Source organism: Chrysochloris asiatica, unplaced genomic scaffold (assembly GCF_000296735.1).
Source record: "Chrysochloris asiatica unplaced genomic scaffold, ChrAsi1.0 scaffold00005, whole genome shotgun sequence".
Classification (NCBI taxonomy): domain Eukaryota; kingdom Metazoa; phylum Chordata; class Mammalia; order Afrosoricida; family Chrysochloridae; genus Chrysochloris; species Chrysochloris asiatica.
Genome location: NW_006408523.1, coordinates 13,787,322 through 13,806,174, shown reverse-complemented (window position 1 = coordinate 13,806,174; position 18,853 = coordinate 13,787,322). Strand labels below are relative to the sequence as shown.

The 18,853-nt window shown below is 45.6% G+C and overlaps 2 protein-coding genes across 3 annotated transcripts in view; one reads left to right on the top strand and one right to left on the bottom strand.

Annotated features, from left to right (window-relative positions):
• FARP1 (FERM, RhoGEF (ARHGEF) and pleckstrin domain protein 1 (chondrocyte-derived)) overlaps positions 1–7,318 on the top strand; it is a 307,399-nt gene extending 300,081 nt beyond the window's left edge. Inside the window, exons 21-26 of the mRNA XM_006831984.1 lie at positions 2,273–2,355; positions 2,441–2,553; positions 2,988–3,154; positions 4,929–5,036; positions 5,229–5,380; positions 7,141–7,318. Coding sequence (XP_006832047.1) covers positions 2,273–2,355; positions 2,441–2,553; positions 2,988–3,154; positions 4,929–5,036; positions 5,229–5,380; positions 7,141–7,222 — 705 coding nt within the window. The 3' untranslated portion in view covers positions 7,223–7,318. The remainder of the gene's footprint in view (positions 1–2,272; positions 2,356–2,440; positions 2,554–2,987; positions 3,155–4,928; positions 5,037–5,228; positions 5,381–7,140) is intronic.
• A 5,398-nt stretch (positions 7,319–12,716) lies between these two features.
• The window catches only part of STK24 (serine/threonine kinase 24), a 143,968-nt gene continuing 137,831 nt past the window's right edge, over positions 12,717–18,853 (bottom strand). For both annotated transcript variants that reach the window (XM_006831983.1, XM_006831982.1), the window contains exons 10-11: positions 18,572–18,708; positions 12,717–13,800 (exon numbers count right to left, since the gene is read on the bottom strand). In XM_006831983.1, the coding sequence (XP_006832046.1) occupies positions 13,764–13,800; positions 18,572–18,708 (174 nt within the window). In that variant the 3' untranslated portion in view covers positions 12,717–13,763. The remainder of the gene's footprint in view (positions 13,801–18,571; positions 18,709–18,853) is intronic.

Sequence of the window (18,853 nt, the reverse complement as noted above, 5' to 3'; positions counted from 1 at the left end):
TATGTGTATATACGTATATACGTATGTGTATATACGTATATACGTATGTGTATATACGTATATACGTATGTGTATATACGTATATACGTATGTGTATATACGTATGTATATATGTATATACGTATGTATATGTGTATATATATATATACATGTATGTGACCGTGTGTACCTATATTCATATGACGGACGGGGCATCAAAAAGTTCATGGAAAAATTCTATTACCTTTCAATTCCATTGTTCCATGAACTTTTTGAAGCCCCTCATGTTTAATAAAGCACATAGAAAGCACAGTTGCAGGCCCTCTTAGATATAACCAAACATGGTGGGATTAGGTTTGAAGGAAGACCATGGTCTCATGGAATATTGTTCACAACGTCTGTGTTTTCTACTGGCTAGTTTGATGAGTAGGGTCTTAAAACATGTGATTGGCCGTCTCTGATACAACTATTGGTCTCTACTCATCCCAACAAAAGAGAAAGAAGGAAACCAAACACTCAAAGAAGTAACTAATTTACAGGACTAATAGTCTACATGGAACACAGCCGAATCTGGGACCAGAACTAGATGGTCCCCAGCTACCATTATGGACCAGGGTCACGACAGACCAACCCTGACAGAATGGGGAAAAATGCAACAATCTCAAATCCATTTCAAAACAAAAACTCGATTAGTTGAGACTGCAGGACTCCCCAAAACTGTTGCCCTGAGATCCTCCCTCTTCAAACCGTGAACCGAAACTTTCCCGAGATCCTCTTTTAGCTACCTGATGGATTCAAAAAAGACTAAGAACTATGCTCCCTGAGAAAATCTGCTTTAGGAGACCACAGTCAACAGTTACTTTGAAACAAATATTAAACTATAGCAGGGAAACTAGGTTAGTGGAAACAGAAAAACCAGAATGGAAATTTGAAACTGTACATGAATTGTGAAGAATATTCCCAGTGTCACTGAACAATTTGTGTAGAAATTGTTGAAAGGGAACCTTAACTGCTGTATAAAATGTCACCAAAAACATGATTTTAAAAACACATAAAAAGCCAACTAACCAGATGCTGTTGAGTTGACTCCAGTTATGGTGCCCTGTGTGTGTCAGAACTGTGCTCACCTCAGTGGATGAATTTTCATAAGTAGATTCCACTCATGGCGCCCCTGTGTGTGTTAGAGTAGAACTGTGCTCACAGGGTTCTCAGTGGATGAGTTTTCATAAGTAGATCCCACTCATGGTGCCCCATGTGTGTCAGAGCAGAACTGTGCTCGTGGAGGTTCTCAGTGGATGCATTTTCATAAGTAGATCCCACTCATGGTGCCCCATGTGTGTCAGAGTAGAACTGTGCTCACAGGGTTCTCAGTGGATGAATTTTCATAAGTAGATCCCACATGGTTCCCCGTGTGTGTCAGAGCATAACTGTGCTCACAGGGTTCTCAGTGGATGAGTTTTCATAAGTAGATTCCACTCATGGCGCCCCCGTGTGGTCAGAGCAGAACTGTGCTCACAGGGTTCTCAGTGACTGAGTTCTCAGCAGTAGGTCACAAGGCCTTTCTTTCAAGGCACCTCTGGATGGACTAGACCCTCCAACCTTTCGGTTAGCAGCCGAACATATTAACTATTTGCACCTTTGGATACAGGCCAGACTGAGCCATGAAGAGTGCGGTGGGGGGAGGAGAATGTCCATGTATCACTGAAGCCAACATTATAGGAGAAGCCTGAAGACTCTCCAACCTTCCTGCCCCTTCCACCTATAACAACAGACCCTGTAAGGGCTCTTGTAGAGAAAGCCATGTGGCTGTTGCTTCTAGGAACAAGTCAAGAAGCAGGTTGCCTTGGGGCCTGTGGTATGATTTTGACCCTCACTGCTCTGTGTGCCTTATCCCCACAGCACTAAAACATATGGGATAATAGAACCCAAGCAACAGAAACCAGACCAGTAAGCAGCCTCCCTCTTCCCCCTCCTCCATGTGTTCATTCAGTGGGTCTCTGCTTTGTAATGCCTCAGTCAGCAACCACAGGAAGACATCTCCTGCCCTAACACCCACCACCTCTCTCCTCAGTGATGACTACAAGAAAGCTTGTGAGCGCTGCCAGGAACATCCCACATGCATTAACCTCCCTGTACCTTTCCCGTTTCGGGGAGCCCCTTCACCTTCCACAGGGGATTCCCAGTTTTACTTCCGCACCTGCCTTAATGGCCAGTTTAGCAAAGAGCTGAAAAGCCCACAGTGTGTCTCGCTCTCTGCTTGGCAGTCACATTGTGAACACGTGTCTTGTTACAGATAGAGCCAAGTGAGGATGAGTGGGGCGTGCCCAACTGTCTGACCCTTCGGGGCCAGCGCCAGTCCATCATCGTGGCAGCCAGGTAAGCAGGAAACTGACCACTGTCTTCCCTGTTGACCAGTGTTTTTGCTGTGGTTTGAAAACCTAATAACCATTTCTATCCCCAGTTCTCGGTCAGAAATGGAAAAGTGGGTTGAAGACATCCAGATGGCCATTGATTTGGCGGAAAAAAGCAGTGGGCCCACCCCGGAATTACTGGCCAGCAGCCCCCCTGACAATAGTGAGTGTTAGGGCCCCCCCCCCGAGCAGAAAAGCGAGGGGCTCTGTGCAATTCACAAGCCCAGGGCCTCAAGTAATGATCCATGGAGGGTCAGGGGATACTCCTGGCTTTGCAGAGGAAAGCATCACTTTATTCTTGAGGTCTACATTTCTGTATCAAGTTAAAATCAAAGAACTTCCTTTTTCTAAACTTCAGACAGCGGAGTGAGACATCTTTGCCTGGCAACAGGACACCTGTAATACTGGATGTTGCCGCTGGGGGCGCGGTGTGGGGTCCCAGGGCGCGGAGGAGTTCGGGGCATTGGAACTGAGGCCATGACCGCCAAGGCGTCACGGTAGCCCCAAGGCTGGGCCTCTTTAGTTCGCCTCCCGCCCTCTGGTCCCCAGGGGTTCTGGAGCAGGAAGTAAAAGCGCTGTGGTGCCTGCCTTCTGCAGAGTCCCCCGAGGAAGGCACAGCCGCCGACCAGGAGTCTGAGGACGACCTCAGCGCGTCGCGCACATCACTGGAGCGCCAGGCTCCGCACCGCGGCAACACCATGGTGCATGTATGCTGGCATCGCAACACCAGCGTCTCCATGGTGGACTTCAGCATCGCTGTGGAGGTACTGCGGGGCTGGCGGGAGGATGAGCGCTGCCCCAGGCTCCAGGCAGCTTGGCATTGGGCTCCTGAGCCTGCTGGAGCTACAGAACAAAGAGGGGTCCAGCCCCCTGCTGGCATGTTGTGGTTAGCCATTCAGGTCCCCTGTTCAAGGCATAGTGGCTCCTGGTTGTTTTTGGATGAGTCCAGTGAGTCACCTTCAACTCACGGTGACCCCCAGTGTGTCAGAGTAGTACTGCGTTTCATAGGGTCTCAATGGCTGATTTTTGGAAAGTAGATCAAAATTGATCACCAGCCTTTTCTTCTGAGGTGCTTCTGTGGGCTGGAACCTCCAGCCTTTTCTGTTTTTATTTATTCTTCTTTTCCCTAATGCAGCTAGTTGTTAGAGCAGAAAACTCTTCTCCTAGAGTTCAGAGCTCCACCCTGAGAGGCTCAGAAACATACATTGCTGTTGGGTCAGTTGGGACTCCTAGCTGTGGTTTTTATGCAAGCAGCCTGCCCTGTCTTTCTCCCACTGACTGTACAATGGGTTGAAACTACCTTTCAGTTACCATCTAAGTGCTAAAACCCCAGGGCCACCCGAGCTCCCTGGAGGCTTGGACAAGTGGTCCCAAATGCAGGGCAAATGGGCAACTCGCATCCCTGTAATCCAGTTGACATTTCTGGGCCTACAAGTGAGCTGTTGTTTTTCAGGGGCAATAATGCAGATTGACTGCTACCCAACAAGGCTAGTTAGTTAGTCTGTTGCTCCGTAAAAGTGTCTCTCTGCTAGGACACCCTGACCCCAAGGGACCCTGGCTTTAAGATGGTGGCACAGGGGCCTTTCTGGTACCTATTGCCAATATGCTCCACAGCTAGCACCCTTTCTTCTTGACACAATGTGTTTCTGTCTTAGATGACTAGTGCCACCAGCCACCCACAGAAACCCTATACAGAGCAGCTATGAGTAGGAAACAACTTCATTTAACAGAACCAGTAGGAATGAGTGACGGGGATGTTTGTGACAAGCCTGTGGGAAATGGGGCTCCCATTAGATGTGGACAGTGTGAAGTTACGACAGCCCGTGTCTGTCCAGCTCTCCTCAGGACAGCTGAGGGCACTGGAGGGCTCAGCAGGGATTGACACTCTGTGCTTCTTGTGAACTCACAAGGTGGCCTCGGGTACACCACTGCCCAGCTCCACAGTGGACCTGAGGAGCCCACTGGAGCTACACCAAGCTGCATGGCCAGCCGGACCTATTTCTACTGTCTTGGGTAGACGTGCCTTCTGTGTACATGAAAGCATCCTTCTTTCTGAAAGCCAGGCAGTGTGAGGGGGCTCAGTCCTGTCCTGGGCTCACTAGATGGCAGTCTAGAGCTAAGAACACTGGACTCAAAAGAACCAAGCTGCTCACTGTGGTGGAGAGGTTGGGAAGAATTAACTCAATTGTTAAGTGCTGTTGTCAGTTCCAATCCATAGCAACCCCATAGAGGGTTTCCAAGGGGCGGCTGGTGAGCTTGAACCACCGACCGTTTAACAGCTTTGCGTTAAACCACAGCATCATACCAGGACTCATGCAATCACCAAGGGGGTCTCCTGACTCCAATGAAAACAGAGGCTTTTCTTAAACCACGGACGGACCTTAATCCCATGGCACCTAGCGGCGCACACCAGGAGCCCAGTGCCACTTTTGGAGATAAAGCTGCCCTTTCCCTGGGGCATGGTGGTACCCCCAATTTGCATGCACTTTTGGGGTTATGTCCCTGTCTGTGGGTCTTACAGGATTCTCTCTGTTTCAGAATCAGTTATCTGGGAATCTGCTGAGGAAATTCAAAAACAGCAATGGCTGGCAGAAGCTATGGGTGGTCTTCACTAACTTCTGCCTCTTCTTCTACAAATCGCACCAGGTGAGTGTCGCCCCCTCCTCCTGCTGGCCTCTCATGGCGCAGCAGGCCAGGCCTGTCCACCAGAGACCCTGAGTTCCCAAAGGCCTCTTCAGCTTTGACAGTAGCCCCGTCTACGGGCTGGACAAGAGAAACGGGAGTCACTGAGTTTGATGGCTCATCTCTCCGAGCCACCTTCTTCTGTTCACCCCCCAGGACAATCATCCCCTTGCCAGCCTGCCTCTGCTGGGGTATTCACTCACCATTCCCTCCGAATCTGAGAACATCCACAAAGACTACGTGTTCAAGCTGCACTTCAAGTCCCACGTGTACTACTTCAGGGCTGAAAGTGAATACACATTTGAAAGGTAGGCATTCGCCTCTCCCATGCACACAAGGACCCCTGGCGTCTGCCGGCATCTGCGCTCTTCCTGTGAGCTCTGCACTGCTCAGCACAGCAACTAGAGGATGAAATTCCTCTTTCCCCCTAGAAGCAAATGCAGGGGTTTCCTTAGGAATAATGTCCATTATCACCACAGTCAAATCTCTAACTTGTGAGTATGAGGTTATTGCTCTGATACCTGTCGACACCATGTGACAGAGGAGAACCACACCACATAGTGTTTTGGATACCGTAACCTATCTTGCTGTGCCTCTATGGGTTAATGCGCTGGACGGTGTGAACTACACCAGGTCAGCGGTTCAAGCTCACCAGCCGCTCCTTGGAAACCTTAACAGGGTCGCTGAGTTAGAACTGACTCGATGGCATTTAACAACAACTTATTAGCAATGCTTGCTCTCGGCCAAGGTAGATAAAGGCAGGCCAGTAAAGGTCTTTGTGGTAGCTGCTGCTGTATTTATTACACACCAAAACTTGCTTCACCATGCACCATTAAGGTCGGCAGTTTTAACTCCCCAGTAGCTCTGCAAGGGAAAGATGTGATAATGTTTCCCTAAGTATGTGTTAAGTACAGGCCAGAGAATTAATCCACAGCACCACCCCAGGACTCCAACATTGTTCATAGCAAGAACACAATAAAAACCTTCGATTCTTCCAGCTGTAGTTACAGTTACCATGTTCCTGATGGGACTATGGTGCATGGCAGGGGAAAAACTAATGCTTCCTAGTGCTATCTGAATTAGACTACTGCATGGTATCCGGGTAGTACAGTGGGTGGAATTGTGCGCAGTTCAAATCTGCTCCCATAAAGATTTATAGCCTGGGGAACCCTATACAGAGGCACCATGAGGCATGACACACAGCCACTGCCCCCACCCTATGTGGGGTGTCATGAGAAATAAACGCAAAATCAAGATTAACACCAGACTTGAGTCTGTTCCCCTAGACACGGCCCCTTTCACAGCTGATGTGGATGTCTAATCCTTTAACAGGCTACAAAAGCAGTTGTCATGAGAAACCACCACTTTAGAGGGAACCTCTGGGTTACCAACCAGACAGTAGCCCATGTTTAGGAAGAAATTTCTCCCCTGATGTCGGATGGGACACTAACTTGTTTCCTTACTACGCATGGACACTGAACTCCAAAGGATTCCCAAGTGGGTGGGCGAGTTATTACCTCAACACGACCCTATTTACTAAAACACCCACCCATGAGAGTCAAACTAAGCACTTTGTCAGTAAGCGCTACGCTGAGCCCAGGGGCTGGTGGTGGTTAAGTGCCGCTGGTCTGTTCTGACTCATAGCGACAGCACAGGCTTTCCGAGGAGCAGCTGGTAGGTTTAAAGATCTGGCCTTGGGGCTCACAGTCCAGTGTTGGTCCTACAATGTCAGTGTCAAATTTGATCTTGGACGGAAAAACTATAGATGTGATTCAACTTCATTTGTCATTATATTACTAAAAGAGGTGTTTTTTTTTTTTAACCTTGGGGGTGTGGTAAGAGCCCAAGACAGACTTATGACTAGGATTTCGAAATATAAGTAATTCTTCTGCCATGCATTACGCATGATAGACACCCAGGTTGAGAACCCAGCCAGCCTCAGCACTGGAGTTTTTGCCCTGCTAGATGGTATACCAGGAAGTAACCTAGCATGTTGTCTGTGATTACCAGATGCAGGGGGCTTGTAACAAGGTGTGCAAAGTTTTCATGCCACTTTCTTGTGTTTCAGGTGGATGGAGGTGATCCGAAGTGCCACCAGCTCCGCCTCACGCTCCCACATTTTTAGTCACAAAGAATCTCATGGGTATTGATGGCTGCACATGCTTGTTGCAGCCCGTTTCCAAAAGACCTTTATTTCCTTGTGTATTACTGAAGCCTAGTAAAATTAACACCTGTCTGGAAAAACACAAACGCGGTTTTACTACAACTCACCTGTCCTCTGCAGAACCAGTTTTTAACTTTCTCTTTTCCTCTGCTGATTTCTCATCTGAACGGTAGTGCTCTCACCTCCAGTCCTGGATGCCGTTCTATATGTCGTTCTCTTGGTGGGCTGTGGTTTGTTTTGTTTTTTAGCTTGTGCCAGTATTAAAACATTGTCATTACTATAGTGCCAAATGACATTTTCCTCTCCACAACTGCACCTTAAAAGCAGTACAAACATATTCGTTCAACAAAATAGGGCAAGTGCTCTTCCCTTTCTTACAAAAGAAAAACTTTGATTATTTTGATCTATATAGGCCGTTTGCATTTTAAAAATGGAAATGCATTTTCCAGTGTTTGCAATACATGAGACTGTCTTAAGCAAATGAGATCATTTTCGGATTTCGTTTTTTTTCACTCTTTCTAACTTTTATAATGATATAGATTACTACGGCTGCCTTCTTAGAGGTGAATCAGCATTTTGCAGCACACAACGCTCCATGTAGGGGTTTCGTGTTCCAACGAACCCTTCTTCTCAGACCTACTTCTTGGCGCAAGTCCACCAAATTGTTTTCAGTGATTTACTATTTACAAAACGTAGCGGGCTTGTTTTCTGTTAACAGAGAAGCAGGAATCCAGTGCGCTAAGACCCTGGCTGTCACTGTACTGTGTTGTATCCGATGGGACGATAGTAAGCCGTGGTGTTCTGCTGTTTTGTTTCACAAGCATGAGAAAAATCTGTGTCAATAATCAGGGCCATTTGTGAAGTTACATTATGGAGAATTTTTGTGAGTTTATGTGGATGCAGAAACATTATCAATTAATGGTACGTAGCCCCCCCAGGGTCCTGTCATTGTATCTATAGCCTACCCGACTGTGGTTTGAAACGGCGCATTTGTGATAGTATATATATATTGTGCCTGTCTTCAAAAATCAAGCTTCTCTTTTTATAACTCATTTCTTCCCAGGCACAGGGTCTCGACAGTATGATATTGCACAACCTTGGAAACACCGGGAACTTGGTTTCCAACAAGTGCTTGGGCCCACTAGTCAAAAAACGTTTGCCTGTTCTCTTTGGTGATCGGGGTAGCTGCTATTCCCTTATTACTGAAGGTCCTATTTCTAAAGCAAGTCTAACAAAACCCAGAGGAGGAACATCAAAGTTCTACACCACAGCTGGGAAAAACCTGATTCGGACACATGCAGGGGTAAAGACACACTTTGGGGAGCTGTGACCAGTATACGTGGGAACGGCAACGTGTAGCTTGAGACTTGTTAATCATTTGCCTTACAATACGTGCCAGATGGCTTTAAGTACTAACAAAAGGGAATAAAAATACCTCACGCCACAATCCAGCATATTGAAGTTTTAAGGCAAAACAACCAACCTTGTCTCTTGTCTTTATTGTCATCAAGTGTGTGTGTCACGGGTCACCTTGCTGCTGCAGGTCAGGGAAAAGTGTTGGCTGTTCACATCAGGGCAGAGCAACAGAGACAGAACAGATTCAACCACTTACCAGGACAAAGAACATTTCAGGGAGAGCTTACTTGATAAGGTCTGCTTTCTTCAACTTGGCTGCTTTTGGGAAAGGAAAGTCACTTCTAAAAGGCAAATGAGAATTAGCTAATTAAGGCCAGTGGGGTCCCAATGTGGCACTGTAGGATAAGCACTGGACCACACTGTGCAATTGGAACTGCAGGGTCAGCAGTTCAAATCCACCAGCCACTCTTTGGAAACTCTATATCGGGTGGTTATAAGTGGGAATTGACTCAACAGCAGTAAACAAAGGCAGATGACATGCGTGAAGGAGAGGGGACAGGTGGCATTTCTAAGGGACAGCCCTGGAAACACGTAGTAGACTGAGGTTTTCCACCATCCCCTGGGCAGGATGCTAACACCCCGGGCAGAGGCTAGCGGCAGCGATGGTGTCAGGAAGCTTCTCCCTCTAGGCATTGGCCTGTCCCTAACTTCTGACTGACTTTGGGATAAGGCAATGCCCAATCACAGTAGTCCTGAAAGATTCTGTCCCAGACACTAGAAGTTCCACGTGGGCTTGGGAACTATTTCTCTGCCTGCAACATCTAAGAACTAGACACTTTCACTTCAGCTCCAGTGATTTGCATCATCTGGACTTCAACATGTCTTGGACCCACCTAACTTGAGGTTGAATCTGGGTTCTCCGGAATTGCCGTAACAGAAAAACAAATGAGTGGCTGCCAAGGGCGTTTTCTCTGTGTTCAGGAGGCTGGAAGGCTGAAGTCACGTGTGACTTTAAGTACCGTGGAGTCGGTTCCGACTCGAACCTGCACAGGGGTTCTGCGAGGCTATAAATCTTTATGGGAGCAGAATGCCTCATCTTTCTTCCGCGGTTTACTTGTCCTTATTTCTAGGAGTTACCCTATTGTTCTTTGAGTGTACACCTCACCTGTGTAGGTTTTTCTGTCCTTCCAGTCTTTTACAATTCAGAAGCGATGTGGTTTAGGATCTACCCTACCTAGTTAAGTGTCGCTGAGCTGGTTCCAACTCATAGTGACTCTGTGTAGGGTTTCCAAAGAGCAGCTGTTGAGTTTGAACTGTTGACTTTGCAGTTGATAATTTGTCGCTTATCCTACAGAGCCACACCAGGACTTCTACACACTGGTAGTGGTGGTGACAAGTCGGTTCTGACTCATAGCAGGACCTCATTAAGCTAACCAAGTAACACCCCGACTTCCATTCAAGGTCATGTTTACAGGTAACAAATCAAAGCAAACCCACCATCGCATTCACACTGAAGCTATACACGGGACAGAGGAGAATTAGCCACCAGGTTTCCAAAGCTGTATGTCTACAGAAAAAGCATGCTGCCACAGAGCAGCTGATGGATTAGAAGTGCTCACCTTTCATATAGCCAAGTGCTTGAACCAGGGCTGGTTACAGGTACAGGGGTTTGGATTTCAACACGTTAGGGTACCACTATTCAATCTAGAGCAATAGATATGTACACATCACCTTATCCCTTATGAACACACAGAAAAACTAAGTGATAATATGGGCAACTTAGAACCTACACATGACACAAGATGACAGAAATCGTCATTTTTCTTTGAACTTTATTGACCTGTGCTTGAGAAGCCCCCTGTAACATTCTCCCTGTGTTGTAGCAGAAATACAGAAGCTGTATTTTTTTTTTTTTAAAGGAAATAAAAAATGCTTATAAACTGACCATACATTTTACCAAAACAAAGATACAAAACTACATCAAAAACTGGATTGGACATGTCACAAGACCAACTCAAGAACAGGTTACAAAGCTGTTGGGTCCAGAAGAGGGAAGGAGCTTTATTCGGTCCAAGAAACGAGAACAGCCCACATGAACTACAGCCTCTTCTAACCCGAGACCAGAACTAGATGGTGCCTAAGTAACCACTGACTACAGACCACTCTGACCAGGTACACAACAGAAGGTCCCAAGGGAGACAAATGTAGAGTAAAACTCAAATTTCTTTTAAAAAAAAAAAAGCCAGACCACCTTTGGACCGGTTTGAGTCTAGAGCAGGGATGGGGAACTTTTTTTTTCTGCCAAAACTTGTAACATCATTCACAGGCCATACAAACTGATTCGTTTTAAAATTAGCCTGCTCCATTTGGTCAAATGTTGAATTAACAAGCATGGCAACAGTAGTGAGGTTGGCCCATGATTGGGCAGTGTTTCGTTCTGTTGTGCACAGGGTCGCTATGAGTCGGTACCGACTCGATGGCACCTAACAACAACAAATGTGATGGCTAAGGAGCTCTGGTAGCATAGTGGTTATGAGTCAGGCTGCTAACCTCAAGGTCAGCAGTTTGAAACTACCAGCTGTTCCGCGGGAGAAAGATGAGGCTTTCTGCTCCTGTAAAGATTTACAGCCTTGGAAACCCTGTACAGGGTTGCTATGAGTCAGAACCGACTCCATGGCACATAACCACCAATGTGATGGCTAGAACTGTCGTTGCCTTGGCAGGACCAGACCGGATTGTGATGCTGTGAGTTAATGTGCTGGACTGCAAGGTTGGTTTGAACTGCAAGGTCAGGGGTTCAAGCTCACCAGCTGCTCCTTGGAAACCCTATACAGGGTTACTATGGGTTGGGACCAACAACGACACTTAACACCAACAACATACCCCCAAGAACACCTCCCTAAGATACCCTTTGTATAGAGAAGAGGTCATCTTTTAAAATCTAGTCAAATGGCTTCCTCAGAGAGCTTGAGCTACAGGTGTTCCAATGAGTACTCGTAGGAGAGTCAGCTGGTGCTGATCACTCATGATGGAACTGTGCATTACGGTTGTATACTGACAGCACAGTACCTAGTAAGGAGCCACTCCCAAACCAAAGGGCTTGTGCAGAATCCAGCCTCCGGATCAGCATCACCAGAGCCGCTCACTCTGAAGACTGGCTTCACAGTCCAAAGGTCTCTTTGGAACCGTGGTCTGTAAAACATACACCTGCCTTTCCCAAAGCCAGACGAGCAGGGTATCTTGGCCATCACTGATTCACTTCTCTGAGTGATCCCTTCTCCTGCAATGGGCAAAACCTGATCGTTGCTTTATGCCTCCATAGAGGGAGCTGTTTCTCCCGTATAGACTACACTTTGGGAACACTCCAAGATAATATGTACAGTTCAGTATTAGCATCCGGTCTAGAAATGAACCGTTAGACCCAAATCTACTTCTAATACCAAAGCATGATTTAATTTTACAGTTTAACAGCTACAGTCCATTCAGCCACCTAGCTGATAATCAGGCAGCTTCATCGTTTCTGGCTCAGGCCTCTGCCCTCTCCCTGTAACTTTAACAGCCTGTGAGCCCAGCACAGACTTCTCTCCCATCTGGAAGTTTCCATAAAATCCTTTGTCTTCCCTCCTCAAGAACAGGCACTCCAACAATAAAGAGATGACAGTATCTAGTGTCAGTAAATACTAAACAATGCCAGATTTAAATCAGGCAGCCAAGAACAGCTGCAAGAACTCTAGTCTCTAACCCCAGAAACCAAGATTATTCTCAGGTTAGGAGCGTCCTACCATCAAGCCATGGAAAATACAGCCACCACCCTGGCTGACGACTGTATGGACAAGGGCTTCTTAAAAGAATCTGTCATCGAGGTCCCTGGGAAGATAGAGAGCAATTTTTAGACATCAGTAACATTCAACCACATCTTCTCAAAGATCAGCCACATCTTAATAAGTTGCATAGGAAACTGGCTTGGATATTCAACCTTTGAATCTGAGCACTTTTTCATTTAGTCTTCTGACGTGTCTCTCTCTCTCACACACACACACACTCACACACACACACACACAGAGAACAGCTCTACAGGTGCATGTTCCTGGTTAAGAGTCACGTGTCAAGGAGAGTATGCAAAATAAGTGTGTTATAAAATTTATTGGTGGAAGCATTCAGACAGTTTTCGGTGGGAAGGGCGATACGCAGATTCCACTACAAGGGTCAACAGAAGACAATACTGAAAAGGACGGGGGCATCGGGCGCAGGGTCGGCACGGACACAATTCAGAAACAAATGCTAAGCGAGAGCGCTTCTTCAGGGAGAGGCTTAATAATTTAAAGTTTTGTGAGGCAAGATATGTTCCAATTTAAAACACTAAGAAATAGTACCATCAATGAAAATAAGGAAATCAATTTCTAAGTGTACCAAAAGGGATATAGGGCAAATGAGGAAAATTTGCATTTGTGGAGGACCAAAGAGGAGATTTCCATATGAGGGGCATTAATTATTATCAATGGCAAACCCTGCAAATAACAAAATAAAACCCAAATCACTGGTCACATAATTCAAAATTTACATGTTTAATAAAGGCAAGGCAATAGACTCACGTTATGGCCTGGTCAAATATTTACTCCACGGACAGTATCTACAGAAGCACTTGGGCAGTTTGTACACAGTGATTCTCGATGCACGCCAAAAGGATTTCCGTAAAAATGACACTATATACAACTCTACACCGGTCCACCAGAGCGATTCTCCATCTCCCGGGGGAGGGGGGGCGTTATCAACTCAACGCAGTGTACCTGAGGTTTCATTTCTTCAGTTGCCTGATCATAATTCCAAATATACATTTCAGGGTTGGTTTCTGTTTTTAAAGACACTTTCCTTGAATATGTGCACTATGGTTAAAATTTTAAAAAAACACAACAAAACAAAATGATGACTTGCAGGAGCCGGCCCTCTGCCCCATACGAGAGACTTCATCTTGCTGCGGCACGGCGAGGAATGTATGTATCCCTGGACCAGTGCCCATGGCTTCAGGGCAACACCCCGCAATCGCATGGCTCTTCAGCAGGGTCGGTGAAGGGCTCTCACTGACTTCTTTAAAAAAAAGGAGGATGAGGAAGAAGGAAAAAAAAAAAAAGGGAGGGGGGGGGCAGAAAAACCCAAAATGCCAAAGACGTGTTTCAGTGGGATGAGGATCCTCCGCCGCTGAGAGAGTATCTGGGGAAAGAGCAAACAAGAGCTAAGTGAAATGTCATGGCTCCCAGCCCACCACCTATGCCAGTCAACAACTGAATCAACAGGGTCAAAGGACTTTACGACAGTCCTTATAGAAACCCCAAGTCACCCACAAGGAGTGGGCTACATATCAATGGAGCGACAGAGCTACTCCACAGGTGATTCATAAGACAATCATGATTCCCCCACAAAGTTTCCAGAGCTTAAATTCATAAAAGAACGCGAGAATGTGCTCAGATTCTATACATGTGACCACAATAGTCAGGAGGTGCTCCTTGATTTCTACTCCATTTGGAAATGGAAAGCTCTCTAGGGCTCAGTGACATAATCAGGTTCCAGAGATGCACATGCGCTGCTGCTGCTGCTGGGAGTGTGAATGAGGGAAACCCTTTCTGGAAATGAAACTATTTACACTTGTCTAAATAAATCCACTTCCTAGAATTGTGTTGGCGATGGCATTTTGAAGCAGGAACGGCGCGCACTGGCACACGCAGGTCTGCCAGGGTTTCTGTATTGTAACAAATTGGGAATAACTCCGAAGTCCAACCGAAGAGAAATGGTTAAAATGAATGATAAACAGAATGAAAAATGTAGAGGTTAAAGAGCAATTTCCTAGATTTTAAACAATATGAAAATTATACACAAGTTAATGATAAGTCTACACAAAATTGCACGTACACCAGGATCTGAGGCTACATAAAGAAAAGGGAACGAGTGTATGATGAACACAGATGAGCGGAAGGACATGCGCCAAAAAAGAAAAACGGGGACAATAAAAACTGGAGCACAGTGGCAGGATCGTGGCTGGTTTCTTATTGTCCAACAATGGGACGCCCCCCAGAGGCCAACAAATCCCATTAGTCACTTCCAAAAACCTGACTGAAGTCCTAGGACAAGGAGGTGGATGAGGACACAAAAGATGGGGCTCATCTCAAACACTCTAGATAGAGCTCTTTTATAGGATTTTAAATCCCTAGGGGGGGGCAAAATTACATAAGATCCTCTTGAAAAACACATTTTTAGCCAGTCCTAAGACTCAAATGTCATGACTATTTACAGGGTCTTTATGAGTCAGAACTAACTCAATGGCACTTTACAGCAACATAAATGAGTAAGTCATGAGAGCAGTTGGTGTTATATGTGAATTCAAACGAAGGTAAGTTGATACTCAGTTTTTTTTCTAATGTAATTACTAGTGAGTATAAGAACAAGATCGTTAAGTGTGAAATGTGGCTGCTATGGTTTGGTTCCTATCTGTGGCGGAGCCTCAGCCACAAAAAAAAGGACCCTGTCTCCCAGCATCTGATGAGGAGGCAAGAGGTGCACACATCCCAAAGGAGAGAAAAAGAGGAGAAAGAATAATGCAGACTTAGTATTTCCACTTTGGGACTTGAAAGCAAAACAGACATCAGAAAGGTATCTATCTGCACTGCCCGACGTGGTAACACTGGCTACAAAGGACTGCTGAGCATCTGGTGGGCGAATTGCTCAGTGCAAAATAAACACCAGTTTTTAAAGGCTTTATGCAAAATTAACACAACCTATTAAATAAACTTTATGTTGATTACATGCTGAAATTTAACATTTGGGACGTATTAAGTGAAAACATCAGGAAAACTATTTCCAACTGTTTTTACTTATGTGCCTGTGGTCATTTAAAATGCTACCTGTATTTGAACTGGACAGCAGCTACAGCAAGAAGGACAAGGGGTATGGGGACTAACCTGGGAAACATGAAAAATATCGTGTGTGCAAGTGACAGTCTGTGTCCTCACACTGAGGCAGCTATGTGAATCATTCATAACATTTTCAAGTCATTCTGGACAATATGGAAATACCAGAGTCCTGAAAGTAATGCTCCAAAAAAATTAAGAAAAAATTCCCACAAAATGGCAGACTAGGAAGACACCTGACGCAGATGAGCAGCCCAATGAAACAGATACAGGTGCTAATCCTGGAACCTGAGCTTCAGAGGGAAGGACAGCAAAAAAGGAGGCTGCTAGATGAAGTGTCAACCGGCTTGAGTTGGCGCTACCATCTTGAATGCAAACAAGATGTTGGCAATGAGAAAAGTTCGATTCTCTCCTGTTCCCCACCATCCCCTGGTGACCACAGCACAGCCCCTGCTCTGCTAGAGAGAGGTCTGAGTCACACCAGTGAGTTGGTTGCTGGGCGTAGCAGTGCAGTGCCTGGAGGAGGGCGAACCCTGCTTCTTCAGAGCTTCAGTGCCAAGACTGCGAGACCCTAGACTAGCAGGAACTCTCAGACCCAGCTACCGTGCCCTATCTGGGCCCGAGAGGGTTCCTTTTGGGAACAATGAACCTGAACCTGGTGCCTCAGCCACCTTTAGGGCCTGTAGGAACTACTTCCGGGTCAGGTGTGCTCATCACAGAAAGCACTAGGCCTACAAGAACTCCATCTGGGGCTGGACAGGCACCCCACCGTCTCTCTCATTCCTCCCTCCCTTCCCACCTTGTGAGCCACTTGGCTAGCAGGAACCCCTATGGTTTTCTGACCTACTTTTTTCCCTTTTGTTGTTGCGGTTTTTTAAATCTTTTTTTTTTTTCTTCCTTCAACTTTCCTTGCCTTGTTTTTCTTCGTTCTTTTTCAACTTTCGTTTATTCTTCTGGTTCTCTTTTCTCCTCTCCTTTTCTTTTCCTTCTTGATTTTTGTCTGCTATTCTCCTTTTTCTCTCTTCTTCCCTTTGCCTAGTTTTGTCGGCCTTTTCTTTTTCTCTTTTGCTATTTTAGTTTCCTTTTTTCTTCTTTTTAGTTATTACATTCTTTTTTCTTGTTGTTGTCTATTGCGCACCCTCCCCCACCATTTCATTTTTTGCCTACTGTATGTATGTGTATCTCTAATTTTATGTTTTTCTTGCCCCACCTAACAGGGGAGGAGCCACCAACCACGCTCATACAGCCTTTGCCGCCCCACCCCTGGGGCAAGACCCACTACCAACTTTCCCACTACCTGATCACCAATAAACAGCAGCCAAACCTGCTCTGAACTGCACAGCAAACAGCAAACAGAGAAATGTAAACCAAGCTAACCAGCAATCAAAACCAACGAGTGGCAATATTAATTTCTGATAAAACAGGCTTTAAGGTCAAAACCAGCATGAAGGGCAAAAGAAGGACATTACTGAATGATACAAAGATCAATTGAACAAGAGGATATAACTACAGTAAACATCTGTCCCCAGTGAAAGAGCTTTAAAAAACATAAACCAAAACTCTAACAGAATTTAAGAAAGAAACAGACAAGTTTACAACAGAAGACTGTAATTCACCACTTTTGATGAAAGACAGACAACTAGAAAGAAAACAAAGGCACAAGAACTAAAGAACACAGTTCTTTACTTACACTCTGCATAAGTCTCTGAAGCCAACAACAAAGTTGACTTCAAAGACTTATACAAAGCACACAATCTAACAATAGCACAATATATACTATTTTCCAGTGTACCTGGAACAGTCTCCTGAAGAAGCTACTATATATTTGGCCACAAAGCAAGCCTCATTAAATTCAAAACAATGAAATACTTATACTACAAAGGAGCTCCTCAGATCACAAAGGAAAAAAATCAAATATGTGAAAACTGAATTAACACTCTACATAAAAACTACTGGTAATAGAAGAAACTTAAAAATTCCTTGAACCAAATGAGAACGAAACACTACCATACTAAAACCTTTGGGACAAAGCAAAAGCAGTGCTCAGAGGGCAATTTATAATAATAAATGCACACGTCCAAACAGAAGGAACCAGAACCAACACCTCAACCTAACATCTCCAACAATTAGAAAAAGTGAAGAACAGTTAAGCCTACAACCATGAAAAGAAAAGAAACCATTCAAGATTAAAGTGGAAATCATGAAACTGAAACTACAAACAGCAGCAGGAAGAGGACTGATGGCGACTGAAGCCACGAGGAAACCGTCAGCCCATGGGCCGTGAGAACATCTGTCTCCACAACCCAGAGACAGAAGAATTTGAGGGTGCCTGGCCATCCCTACCAACTGCTCTGAAAAGAATCGCATTAGAAAGTGCCAGACAGAGCGAGAGAAAATAGGCCAAGAACTCAAAATCATTGGGAAGTTTCCAGCAAATAAAAGAGGTAAAGGAAAGAAGGGGGAGAAAAGAAGTGAGAGAGAAAACCAAAGATTTGGGAATGGACAGTGGTGATGGCTGGACAAGATGGGAAGTGGGGCTAGACTGTCCATGTAAAAATGGTTGAAATGGCAAATGCTTTGGTAAATATATATATATATACTGCTATGATAGTAATAATAAAACAAAACAACAACAAAACACCACGCTAACTGGTCAGATAGAGACTAGCAGAGCCCGAGACTATGGTCCTTGGAATCCAAGTTACCTGTCTCAGCCAAGCAACAGACAGGTGTATTGGGGGCGGGGGACACACACACACACAACAATGCTAGTAAGGTACACACACCAAAAAAGGTCAACCATTCAAGATCTAAAGGCAGCATTTATTTACTAAAGGATGAAACTCAAGGGTGGGGAATGGCAGAAGAATGGAAGCAAGCAGCGGAGGGAAGAAGTGGGACAGATGTTACACTGAGGGGCTTTGCAGTCGTGGAGACGAAACGAAATGGTTTCATGGTTTATGGAATGTGAAACTGATGATCTGCTCTGTAAACCTTCACGCCATTCCCAATCCACTATTTTAAATAAGCAAATCAATAATCCGGAAATCCACCACGATCCCCACAGCGGTGGCAGTTACCTCTGGAGCCGCTGGACAAGCTGGGCCACCATGGTGTCAGAGATCCCAGGGCACGCCTCCTCCGCTAGGTAGATGGCCCCTCGCAGTTCCTCAATGGACCCCATGTTGCCGCCACACGCCTGGCTCTTCTCTTTCAACTGCAAACATGTAGACAGAGTATGACACACATGAACAAGAGGGGACATCCCGTGCATGCAGCCAGGCAGAGACCACGCCAGGGCTTTACTCCGCCGCTGGGCCACTTCAGATTTTTGCTCCAAGGACATTATGTCTTGAAATGGC